Source organism: Marmota marmota, unplaced genomic scaffold, assembly GCF_001458135.2.
Source record: "Marmota marmota marmota unplaced genomic scaffold, marMar, whole genome shotgun sequence".
NCBI classification, from domain to species: Eukaryota; Metazoa; Chordata; class Mammalia; order Rodentia; family Sciuridae; genus Marmota; species Marmota marmota.
Window position 1 is genome coordinate 21,909,410 of NW_026000229.1, and position 13,239 is coordinate 21,922,648.

General features: G+C 33.0%; 1 protein-coding gene across 2 annotated transcripts in view; it reads left to right on the forward strand.

Moving 5' to 3' along the window:
• The window catches only part of Adam10 (ADAM metallopeptidase domain 10), a 155,392-nt gene that overhangs the window by 96,997 nt on the left and 45,156 nt on the right, over positions 1 to 13,239 (forward strand). For both annotated transcript variants that reach the window (XM_048792959.1, XM_048792961.1), the window contains 3 exons: positions 4,705 to 4,854; positions 7,813 to 7,905; positions 10,793 to 10,976. In XM_048792959.1, the coding sequence (XP_048648916.1) occupies positions 4,705 to 4,854; positions 7,813 to 7,905; positions 10,793 to 10,976 (427 nt within the window). The remainder of the gene's footprint in view (positions 1 to 4,704; positions 4,855 to 7,812; positions 7,906 to 10,792; positions 10,977 to 13,239) is intronic.

Here is a 13,239-nt window from a genome sequence, read left to right on the forward strand (position 1 = left end):
CAGTAATCAAAATAGTGTCATTGACCTAAGAGTAAATATGTAGATCAGTGGAACAGAATAGAGTCTTCATATGGTTAGCTGCCTTTTGGGGGTGGTGGTGGTGGTGGTGTTAGTGGTGGTGCTGTGGATTGAACACAGGGGTACCCAACCTCTGAACTACACCCCCAGCTCCTTTTAAGAAAGCACCTTGCTGCGTGTCTGGTCATGTGTCTGGTCAGTTGATTTTTGCAAAGGTCCCAAGGTGATTGGAGGAAAGAACGGTCTTTAAAACAAATGGTACTGGAAAATTGGATATCCATATAAAACAAAATTTGAGCCTCACCTACACTTTACACCTTATATAAAAAATGAACTCAAAATGATTAATAGACCTACATGTTAAAACCAAAACTTATAGGGAAAAGCACAGGAGACATTTTTGTGACTTTGGGATAGATAATTTCTTATGGCACAGTGCCCTACCAAAAATGTGTGAAGTGGACCTTATCAAGATTAAAAACTTGCATTTCAAAAGACACTGTTAAGAAAATGTAAAAACAAACCACAGACTGTGATAAAATGTTCACAATACATGTACCTGATGTATGGCTTCTCATCAGAATGTGTAACAAACCCTTATAATTGTCAAAAATACACAGTTAAAAAGTAGATAAAGCATTTGGAAAGATAACCTCACAAAGTTAGACATGGCTAGGGTGGTGGCTCAGTGGTAGAGTGCTTGCTTAGCATGCATGAAGCACTGGGTTCAATCCTCAGCACCACATAAAAATAAAATAAAGACATTGTATCCACCTAAAACTAAAAAATAAGTATTTTAAAAAAGTATTTTGAATTTTGAGGTAAAGAAACACTTTGAATAAGACATAAAATCTTTGACTATAAAAAGATACATTTCATTATGTAAAAACCTAAAAACATCTTAAAATGAAAACAAGTTTTGAACTTTGAGAAATATTCATAAAGCATAAAGTTAATAAAGACTTGTTTTTTTTCTTAAAGTAGTACTCCTTCTGCTTAGAACAGCTAATAAAGATCAATTTGGCTTCAAAGTACAAATACAAATATTCAAAAAGTATGTTTTTGTATGTTTTTTATATTTATATGTGTTTCTGCATGTATGTGTATGTGGATGTATCTATTTGAAGGCATTGGAAAGATAAAAAGGTTGTGAAGAATTGTGGAACCTAGATTTTGAAAAAGTGTATACCTAGAAAGGAGAGTCAAATAAGGACAGCTAATGGCTGAGAATATCCAAAATGTGACAGAGGGACATAAAGCAATAAATTTAGTAAGCCCTGTAATTATGGCAGGATAACTACTTTACATTACTAAACACCACTGTAGCACATTATTAGAAAAGTCTGAAGTCCAAAGATATACTCTTAAAAATAACCAGTGGAAAAAACGTCTGTTCATCTTCAAAGACACAACAGTAAAAATGGCAGTTCATTTCTATTGGAAACACTTGGAATCTGAAGACAATGAAATGTGCAGAAGTAGAGTAACTGCCATCCTAGAATGCTATAAACACTGAAAATGGGTAAATAAAATAAAGACATTCTAAATTGAGAGCATAAACACCAGAACACACTGAATTGTTCTTTTCCAGTGAAAAGATTATAGGCTCAGATGATAACTTAAAGATGTAGGAGTGAATGAAGAACAACACGGTGGATAATTCTAAGTGAATATTTATTGTATATTCCGAAGAATTAATAAAAAGGTTTATAGGACTGTATATGCCCATACATTATGTATATGGGTATAAAGAGGAAGACAAATAGGAAAATGTAATTAACATTCTGAAATTGTTGCATTTTCTGTGAATAGGCAAATGTTCTAACTCATTTGATTTTGATAAGTCAAGGACTATATTGTTATCTTTATGATAACTTCTAAAGATGTTAGTAAAATATATAACTAAAAGGCTAATAAATAAAAAGGCTGAATTTGAGGCTGGGGTTGTAGCTCAGTGGCAGAGTGCTTACCTAGCACTTGTAAGGCACTGGGTTTGATACTCAGCACCACACAAAAATAAATAAATAAAGGTACTGTGTTTATGTACAACTAAAAACAAACAAAAACAAAAAACCTGTTTTTTAAAAAAGCTGGATTTTGTAATGTGCATCTGTAGTCCAGTTGTTCTGGAGGCTCAGTCAGGAGCTGCATTTGAACCCAAAAGTTCAAGATCAACCTGGTCAACAGAGCAAGTCTGTTTCAAAATGAAAAACTAATAAAGGGAAATGGCTATAATAATAAAAACCAAAAATCCAGAAGAGGACATGGGAAAGAAAGAAGAATATATGAGATAGACAAGACAAATACGAAATAAATAATAAAATTGTTTTATACCCAGTGATATCAGTAATTATATTGAAAGATAATTGAATTAAATGTACCAATTAAAAGATAATGATCAGATGAGCACAGTGGTGCACGCCTATAATCCCAGTGGCTTGGGAGGCTGAGGCAGGAGAATCACGAGTTCAAAGCCAGTCTCAGCAAAAGTGAAGTGTTAAGCAACTCAGTGAGACCCTGTCTCTAAATAAAATATAAAATAGGGCTGGCGATGCGGTTCAGTGGTTGAGTACCCCTTAGTTTAATCCCTGGTAACGTGCCCACCCCCAAAATATAATGATCGTCAACTTCATGTAACAAAAAAAAAAAAAACCAACAGTAGGAAATGGGAGTGCATGCCTGTAATCCCAATAAATTGGGAGGCTGAGGCAGGAGATTACAGATTTGAGGCCAGTTTCAGTAATTTAGTGAAGCTCTAGGCAACTTCATGAGGCCCTAAGCAATTTAACAGGAAGGATCCTGCCTCAAAATAAAAAATAAGAAAAAAAGAGCTAGGTACATAGCTCACTGGTAAAGTGCCCTTAGATTTAATTCCCTGTATAAAAAAAGCAAACAAAAAACACAAACACAAACTATATAAATGATTTTTACAGATCCTTTCCTAAAATGTAAGAATCCTGAAAGGTTGAAAGTAAAACTATACAAGATATAAAATTTGGTGACTCTAATGAAAATTGTATCAAAGTAGATTTTAGGCAAAAATATATTAATTACTAACATAGGTATGTTGTAATGATAAAAGGTTCAGTTCCCCATGATGTTATAACACTCTTAAATTTGTACATTATACCATAATTTCAAAGCATGGAAAGCAAAAATGACAAAACTGAAAAACATTAGAAAAACTACACGATGGGAAACTTTAATGTATCCTCTCATTCATGAAGAGAGTAGTCAGACAAATAAAACCCAGTAAAGGTATGAGAGATCTGAACCACTTGATTAAGCAACTTGACCACTTTTCTATTAATTTCTCTGCTTAGAAGTCTATTTTACATTTAAAACTGACTTCTTAATTTAAATCTTTTCTTTAAAAAATATTTTCATATTAAAGCAATCAGGATTATTTTTATGGAGTAAAAAATTTTGCCACTTCAGCAGTAGCTAAGTTTAACATATAACTCCTTTTTGTATAGACTAACATGATTGTAAATATGAACTGCATACACAAATATATGTACTTGAAGTTCTTCTTAATAATTTAATAAGTGACCAAACTGTATAGACTGGAATGTTGACATACCTAAATGAAAATCTTGAGCAAAATAGTATGAAAAATATGCTTAGAGGCATTTTCCTCAAATGCATTATTATTTAGACCTGTATAACTAGCTTTTTCTGAGTTTTGGTACTCATGTATAATGTGAATTTAAAACAATTATTGTGTATATTTATTGTGTGTATTGTATAGATATAGCACAATGTTATGGGATAAACATAATAGTTATTATAGTAAAGCAAATTAATATGTTCATCATCTTACATAGTTATTCCCCTTTTTGTATAATACAAAATTTTAACTTTGTATATGTTCACAGGGAATTGTCAAGGGAGAAGAAAGGTATAAAATGTGAGTGTAAATTTGGAATTTTGGCTTAGAATTTAATTCAGGTCCTATCTGACTTTATTATAAAAATTCACTTGAAATTATGTTTTTAGATGACACATATTTGAGTGTTTGAATTCAATAGTTGTGGTAATTGTTTAAAAAAAATACTGTCTACTATTTTGGGCCAGGGCTGGGGATGTAGCTCGGTAGTACCCCTGAGTTCAGTCCCTGGTAGTACTCCTGAGTTCAATCCCCGGTAAGGTGAAGAAATTTCTTGAATAAATAATAGATCATGTATGTGGAAAATATTGTACAATCAAAAGTGATTCTAATGATCAATTTTTAAAGATACTGACATAATATTTGAAGTTATGTTTGGGGTACAGGTTTATAATTTGATACATGTATACTATATGTAATGATCAAATTAAAGTACTTATTAGCTTTTCCATCTCTTCAGATATTATCATTTCTGGGTTTTGGGAACCCTCAGGCTCATCTCTGTAGTTATTTTGAAATGTATAATATTTGTTGTAGACTTTCATTGCCCTACCATGCCATATAACACCTGAACTACTTCCCTCTCCTCTGTGTTTTGGTACCTAATTAGCTACCCTCTCACACTCCTCTTCCCTTCCTAGCCTCTAGTGGCCTCTGTTTTTAATGGCATTGGAAATACCTTTGGTGTTATATATGACACATACTATGAAGAAATTGTTTAGTATATGTATTCTTAACTATAATGTTATAGTAGGGAAGCATGCTGATGATCAGAAATGACTGTTTTTGACATATAGACACCTCAAGAAGAACATGCTGCTAATGGTCCAGAACTCCTGAGGAAAAAACGTACAACTTCAGCTGAAAGAAATACTTGTCAGCTTTATATTCAAACTGATCATCTTTTCTTTAAATATTATGGAACACGAGAAGCTGTGATTGCCCAGGTATTTATTATTATGTACTATCATAGGATTTCTCTCTCTTTTTTTTAATTATAGCTGTATTTCCTTTTAGAAACTAAAGTTAATGAGTATATATCTTTTTTGGGGAAAAAAAGAGTATGTATTTTCATTGTGATATGATGAAATATGTAAGATAAAAGCAGAGATAATTGAAAGCCCAGTGAGGATATTTTACAGTCATTTGGGAGAGATATAAGAAACTGATTTCCTAAAGGAGATAATGACCCTGAAGCTTTGGTGTTTTTTCTTTCCCCCTCCAGTTGGAGGTGGGGTACTATTAAGGATTAAATCTAAAGCCAGCCTCCTTTATGTTAGATAAACATAAAGCTTACCTTTAAAAACAGAGTTCAGTTTTCATTTGTGGTCTTAAAGGAGAAAAAGGACAGAAATTTCTTGCCCAGTTCAATGGTGCATGCCTGTAATCCCAGTGGCTCGGTAGGATGAGACAGGAGGATCATGAGTTCAAAGCCGGCTTAAGCAAAAGCGAGGTGCTAAGCAACTCAGTAAGACCCTGTCTCTAAATAAAATACAAAATAGGGCTGGGGATGTGGCTTGTGGTTGAGTACCCCTGAGTTCAATTCCTGGTAAACCCCCCACCCACCAAAAAATATACATATAATTTCTCTCTGTATTCTCATTGTACTTAGCATTATTTAAATCAAATTATTATTTGCACTTGTATCTTCTCAGTCCTTCTCAGTATGAAAGTATAAATTTTTTGAGGGTATCTATCAAAATGTTCTTCATGTTGAAGATACCCAGTGAGAGTCTATGTTTTTGACTCAAAGAGTTTGAGACTGACAGTATGGAGCTACCACTAATATAAATGATGAATTCATTATGGTGATAGAATTGAGCTTAATTTTAGACATGTGTAAAAGCCAGGTAATATTCCCTTAGAATATTGAAAATGTGGCACTGGAGCTTGGAGAATGTTAACCTTGAGCTTTCTGCACGGAATTGAAGAGTACAAAAGATACAGTTGAAATGTGAGGAAAGTGAAATTGAAGAAGCAAGTAGGGGATATAGTGAATAGGATGAGAAAGAAAAATTAGTAAGGAAAAACACAAAAAGGAGTTAGGAGATTAAGTAGGATTAGACAAGCAACAAACAACACCTTCAAAGCAAGATGTATAGCTAATTGTATCATTGTCAAGAAATCAAAAGAGAATGATTTCAAAAGGTAGTTGGTTTTTAGTTGCTAGAAGATTACTGATGAATTGTGAGTTGGCAGAGACACTGAGTTTCAAGAAATGTAAAAAATTAAAGAAAAATATGGTGGCTTAGAAATGAGATGGAATTTGTGGGGTTAAGGGGAATATGTAATACACAAGTTAGTTGGTAGTAAGAGGAAAATGATTCAGTGTGGAAATAATATAAAAGAAAGGCATTGATGTTCTTAAATATCTACAATGCCTTTGAAGAAAAACAGTGTTCTTGAATGTCCAGTAAGAATTGAGATCAAGAATAAAGAAAAATTACCCTTTAAGAAAGAGTTACTCTGAAAAGAATGTAGTGATGGATAAAGATAGGGAAGTTTAAAGGTAAAGACAAGGGGAAGTCAAGTGAACCATGAGCATTTCTCTTGAGAAATATTTGAACCACCATTGTTGGGAATGGAGTAGAAATAATGAAAATTGACTATAGAATTGATTGGTAGGCAGCTGCAGTTAGCATGAATTTATAATGGATCCTATCAGCACTGTTATACCTTTTATTAGCAATGTTGGGCAGTTGGGGCCACTTTTGAAATTTTTATTATGAATGCTTTTCTTTGATCATCTTGTATTATGTTTCTTCAAAAATAATTTTGATAGCTGGGGATGTGGCTTAGAGGTAGAGCATCTGCCGGGCATGGGGCCCTGGATTCCATCCCTAGCACCATACACACACACATAGAGACACACAAACACACACACACAGTATATATGTGTTGCCACCTAAAATGGTAGCAAGATTGCTTTTTGTAAATGAAGTTGGGAAGATTGTATACAGAGTGGGGTGTGTGTGTGTGTATGTATGTATGTATATATGTGTATATGTATATAGAAGACAGAGAGTTTAGTTGGGAGTCAACTAGATAAACAGAAGCCTTTTGTGTCCTGTTGCTGTGTTTATCTCTTTTAGAATTTAGTAAAATCTGACTGTGTCTTTTTTTTTAAATTTATTTTTTAGTTGTAGATGGATACTATATACATATATACACACACACACACGCACATACACACACACACATACATACATATAATTTTTTTTTTGTGATGCTGAGGATCAAACCCAGTGCCTCATGCATGCTAGGCGAGCGCTTTACCTCTGAGCCATAACCCCAGCCCTGTGACTGTGTCTTTTTTATTTTCATATTATCTTCTTCTTCCACTCCCAAGAAAAACCTTTCCTGTTTTGCTCACCAGTATGTCTGCAGGGCCTAAAACAGTTTTAGTATATGGAAAGTGGTTAACAAAGCTTATAGAACATGTATTAGTCCAGCTATAGAAGGACTAAAGGCTGGGAATGACTGAGTGTTCTGATTATTTTCAGGGAAGTTATTACAGAAAATATTTGTGCTGAGTCTTAAGGATAAATAAAGATACTCTAGGCATGAAAAAAAATAGGCATATGACATTGAATGATGGTCATATGAAACAGTTTTTATATGACTTAAAGCAAGAATAATGCCTTTCTTTTGGCTACAAAAGAGTCCAGAAAGACACAGTCTCTTTCCTCTCAGCCCTAGCTCACTAACCTTTTTCTTTCTTCTCTCAGCCCTGGCTCACTAATCTTTATTTTTCTTCTGTTCAATATATAATATAGACATATTAAAATTTAAATGCTTTTGAATATAAGTAATGCTCAATTTTGGAAATGGAAATTCATAATTTTCTTAATATTTCATCATTGCTTCTAAAATGTTTTTTTTTTTTTTTTTTTTTTAACTGATAGATATCCAGTCATGTTAAAGCGATTGATACAATTTACCAGACCACAGACTTCTCTGGGATCCGTAACATCAGTTTCATGGTGAAACGCATAAGAGTAAGAAACTTCAATAATTGAAGACATTAAGAAAGTGGAACAAAAAGGACTTTGTTTATAAAATGAAAAATGCTTGCTTTTTTCTTCATTTTTATGCATTAAATAATTTATATCTACTGATGCCATTTATCTGTACTCTTGGCCTTTATGCACAGTGGGATACTTGGGTTTATCATTTAAGAGTTAAATCTGTAGAAATAAAGTTGTACAGTTTTTTATTGGATTAATTTACCATTAAGAAAGCCCTAACCTCTCAGTAACTTACAGGTACAGTACTTGACTTTAACCCTGTTATGTCATTTCCTAGTTTCTTAAGATTTGCCTTGTGCAGTGTTTTTCATAGTGTGTCCCATTTGGTGTTCCAGGAGAAAGGGAAAATAGAATGTTTAAATAAAATTGGAACTTGGAAAAACACTTAATGCTGTAATCTTGAAAATTCACAGTTTACATGAACTTGTGTCAAGTTTTGAGCAGTCTTTAGGGAAGGAAAACCATATTTATCTAAATTAATTTGAGCATGGAAACTTTTAAAATTAATATCACCTGTATCTCCAAAAAAAAAACCTAGAAAACACATGTTAAGAAATGGTGATCCAACGCCATAGGGCCATAGATTATTACTTCTGCTGTTATAGATGATAAACAAATATTAAATTACTGACAAAATTGGACTGTTTCAAAAATTTTATAAATATATGTACATAGCTTGTAAGGATCTGAATTTATAAACTAGATCTACATTCTGAGTGTTTTCCTTTTTTTTTAAGTCAGCCTCTTACAAAAGTATTTGCCCCAGGGTTTCTTTATATTTTTGCTTTCCTATTTCTCTTAAAACATGGTTGACTACATTAAAAAAATGTGTATATTATAAAAATTTTAGCACATATATATGATATATTTAATAATAGTTGTAGATGGCTCTTACTTTTAAAGGTAGTATATAATCGTTAAATTGAATTATCTTAAGGTGGAAATACAGTTTGTAGATTTATATTATAAAAATATTCATAATCATTGCTTTCAAATATTCTGAGGGAAATAAAGTCTTTAAATGAGAAAGTAAAAGTGATAAGTGGTTTAGTATTGCTGTTTAATAGACAGCAGTAAAAAGTAAAGCAGCGGCAAGAACACTTGTGAAGTATATATATCTATTTTTTGGTGAAGTATATATAGTTGGTGAAGTATATATATCTATTTTTTTAGTAAAGTGATTTTATGAAGAAATAGATGTTTATAGATAAATTATGTGGCAGTTGGTTGTTTTCTAACCTTAATTGAGATGAAAACTTTAGTTTAAATCTCATCTGATGAAGACTGTATATAACTCATTAAATAATTTAAAATTTATATTCTGTCAGTAAATATTTAAATTTTGATTATCTGTCTTTAATATAGGTAACTAAAATTCAAATGTAAATTTTACTTGTAGCCAATGTTATAGAAGTGTCAGGGAATTTCATAGTTATTTCTATATTTAGTAGGAGAAGGCCACATATATCATGGCTTTAAGCATGGTTATTTATAATATATTGTTGCTTTATTTGAATTGTTTTGTAGTAAATGACTTATAACTGAATAGTTTTGGTTAATTGTTAATGGATAAATCGAATGTTTTGAATGAAATCCATCCTTAGGCTATTGCCCTCAGTAGTGTTTTTATCATCCTGCTTCTGAACCTCTTGTTTTTACTGGAGCATATGCATCATGAAAAGACCTATAGTTCTTGTTGTATCCTCACTACCAATTTTTTAAAACAGACTGAGGTTTCCCTTCTAGAAAAACATTTACTTTCAATGTACTTATTTTAAATTAATTTTATTCCATTTTAATCATGTATCCTTTTAAAATCAATTCTTTAAACCTTCCCCTCACTGGGTATTGAGTTGAACCCAGGGTCTCTCTACCACTGAGCTACATCCTCAGCCCTTTCATTTTTTTCTTTTGAGACAGGGTCTCACCAGGTTGCCCAGGCAGCTTTGTGATCCTCCTTCCTCAGCCTCACAAGTACTTGGAATTCTAAGTATATAGTACCATTCCCACCCAGCTCTATTTTGTATGTAATTTCTGGCTCACCTGGAGAAAGTCACCTGGTGACTGTTCTCACCAGAGAAGGGTCAGGGGTCTTTTAAAGGAGGCAGGGGTTAATAAATTAAAGCTTTTATTTTGTAGAAGTTTAGTATTAGAACAGATTATTCTTCAGATTGTGAAAGAGGTACATGCACCAGGAGTATAGTAGCTAAGTATGAAAAGAAAAATTTGTAGGAACTTAGCTTGAAATAGTAAGAGAAACAAATTTAAAAGCAGAAAGAAAACAAAATTCTCTCATATTCAGGGAAACAAAAATGAACTTTTGGTTAGGTGGGCTTAACTCCTGTGACTCTAGTTAAGGAGAACCAAAAAAATGATTTACCTGCTGCACTGGCAGTCTTGGGTTTAGTATCTCTTTTGTGTTTAATTAGCAAACATATAGGGTTTTATTATACTTGTCACTATGTAGGAGAGTAACACTAAATGAGACTTGTTTAGATGATTGAATTTGAGAAATCCTACTTTTATTCCAATTTTGGAAGCAAATGTGTTCTATTCAAATGCTCAGTGTTCAGGAATCTGGTGACTACTTGCTCAGAAATTTAACATCTTCAATTTAATTCTCCTACTTTGCTTTATTTGGTTCTTTCATTTTTATTTTTTTCTCATTTATTTATTTATTTATTTTTTAATTTGACTTTTATGATCAGATAAGGGATCTGGGTTGGGGAAACATTCCTAGTAGCCTTAATTAATTACTGATTACCCTTATACTCTGAGTATATTGTCCATGTGGGTATGGAAGGAGAGAAGCAATCAACATTTATTGTGTTATTTAAGTTATTATTTTGGATTTTAGATCAATACAACTGCTGATGAAAAGGACCCTACAAATCCTTTCCGTTTTCCAAATATTGGAGTAGAGAAGTTTCTGGAATTGAATTCTGAGCAGAATCATGATGACTACTGTTTAGCCTATGTCTTCACAGACCGAGATTTTGATGATGGTGTTCTTGGTCTAGCTTGGGTTGGAGCACCTTCAGGTAGGTTATCTAATTATTTCATAACTTAATACTTGAAACACAAGGTGATTTTCAGAGAAGACTGAATTTTACAAAATGTCAGAGAAAGTGATGTCTATACAATATCTTAATTTATGCTGCTCAAGGTTAGGCAAGATTGATGAATATGATGTAAACAGCAAAATAGATGAAGTGCTTTATCATTTTTAAGTGATCATAGGGAAATGTCCTGACATTTGGTATATTCAGTGGATGAAATAATTTTAGGGGAAAATTTTTTTCCACAGAAGTTAAATTTTTTCCTTTAAAGAGATAAGCTGTAATATTTCAGTATCACTTTGGGTAATTGTTATGGCAATAGGATTAGCAATGGACTAGGGGCTAGGAGTCTGAGGTTTTATCTGCTCTCTTCAAAAATTTAAGTAAAACACTTGGCTTCAACTTGTTTAATTTACATATAATTTCTTCTCTTTACTCTTCTTTTAGACCTCATTTTTCTGCCTGTCAGTTTTAGCATGCTTGCTATTATCTTATTCTTTCTAGATAACTCTTCATAGCTGATTATTCAGTTTGTAATAAATTATTGACCTAGTCTTTCATTTTTATTTGGCCTAATTTTTAAAAAAAATATATGACAGTAGAATGCACTTAGACACATTGTACACAAATAGAGCATAACTTCTCATTCCTCTGGGAGTACACTGTGCAGAATCACTCCAGTAGTGTAATTGTACATGTATATAGGGTAGTAATGTCTGTCTCATTCTACCTTCCTTCCCATCCCCACAGCCCCACCCCTCCTCTCACTCCTCTCTACACAAACCCAAGTTCCTTCATTCTTTCTATCCCTCCACCCCACTATGGATCAGCATCCACTTACAGAGAAAGCATTTGGCTTTTGGTTTTTTAATATTGGCTTATTTCACTTAGCATGATATTTTCTAGTTCCATCCATTTACCTGCAAATGCCATAATTTCATTCTTCTTTAAGGATGAGTAATATTCCGTTGCGTTTATCCATTCATCTGTTGAAGGGCATCTAGGTTGGTTCCATAGTTTAGCTATTGTGAATTGAGCTTCTGTAAACATTGATGTGGCTGTGTCACTGTATGTAGTATGCGATTTTTAAGTCCTTTAGGTATAAACCGAGGAGTGGGATAGCTGGGTCAAATAGTGGTTCCATTCCAAGTTTTCTGAAGAATCTCCTTAGTGCTTTCTAGAGTGATTGTACCAGTTTGCAGTCCCACCAACAATGTATGAGTATACCTTTTCCCTCACATCCTCTCCAACACTTATTATTGCTTGTATTCTTGATAATTGCCATTCTGATTAAAGTGAGATGAAATCTTAAGAGTACTGATGAACATGTTTTCATATGTTTCTTTTTTTTTTTTTTCCTATTTCTTTTTTTTTTTTTAATTTTTTATTGTGGGTTGTTCAAAACATTACAAATTTCTTGACATATCATATTCCACACTTTGATTCAAGTGGGTTATGAACTCCCACCTTCACCCCATACACAGATTGCAGAATCACATCAGTTACACATCCATTGATTCATGTTTCTTGATTGACTATATTTCTTCTTCTGTGAATTGACTGTTCAGTTCCTTAGCCCATTTATTGATTGAGTTATTATTATTTTTTTTAGTGTTAAGTTTTTTAAGTTCTTTACATATTCTGGAGATTAGTGCTCTATCTGAGTTGCGTGTGGTAAAGATTTTTTTCCTATTCTATAGGCGCTCTCATCACGTTATTGATTGTTTCCTTTGCTGAAAAGAAGCCTTTTAGTTTGAATCCATCCTATTTATTGATTCTTTATTTTACTTCTTGTTCTTTAGGAGTCTTGTTAAGGAAGTCAGGTCCTAAGCCAACATGATGAACCAACATTTCTTCTATTAGGCACAGGGTCTCTGTTCTATTGTCTAAGTCTTTGATCTACTTTGAGTTGATTTTTGTTCAGGGCGAGAGAGAGAGAGGTTTAATTTCATTTTGCTACATGTGGATTTCCATTTTTCCCAGCACCATTTGATGAAGAGGCTATCTTTTCTCTGACGTATGTTTTTGGTGCCTTTGTCTAGTATGTATTTATGTGGGTTTGTCTGTGTGTCTTCTATTTTTCTACATGTTTATTTTGGTACCAATACCATGCCATTTTTTTGTTACTATTGCTTTGTAGTATAGTTTAAGGTTCGATATTGTGATGCCTCCTGCTTCACTATTCTTGCTGAGGATTGCTTTGGCTATTCTGGGTCTCTTATTTTTCTATGAGTTGGCCTATTTT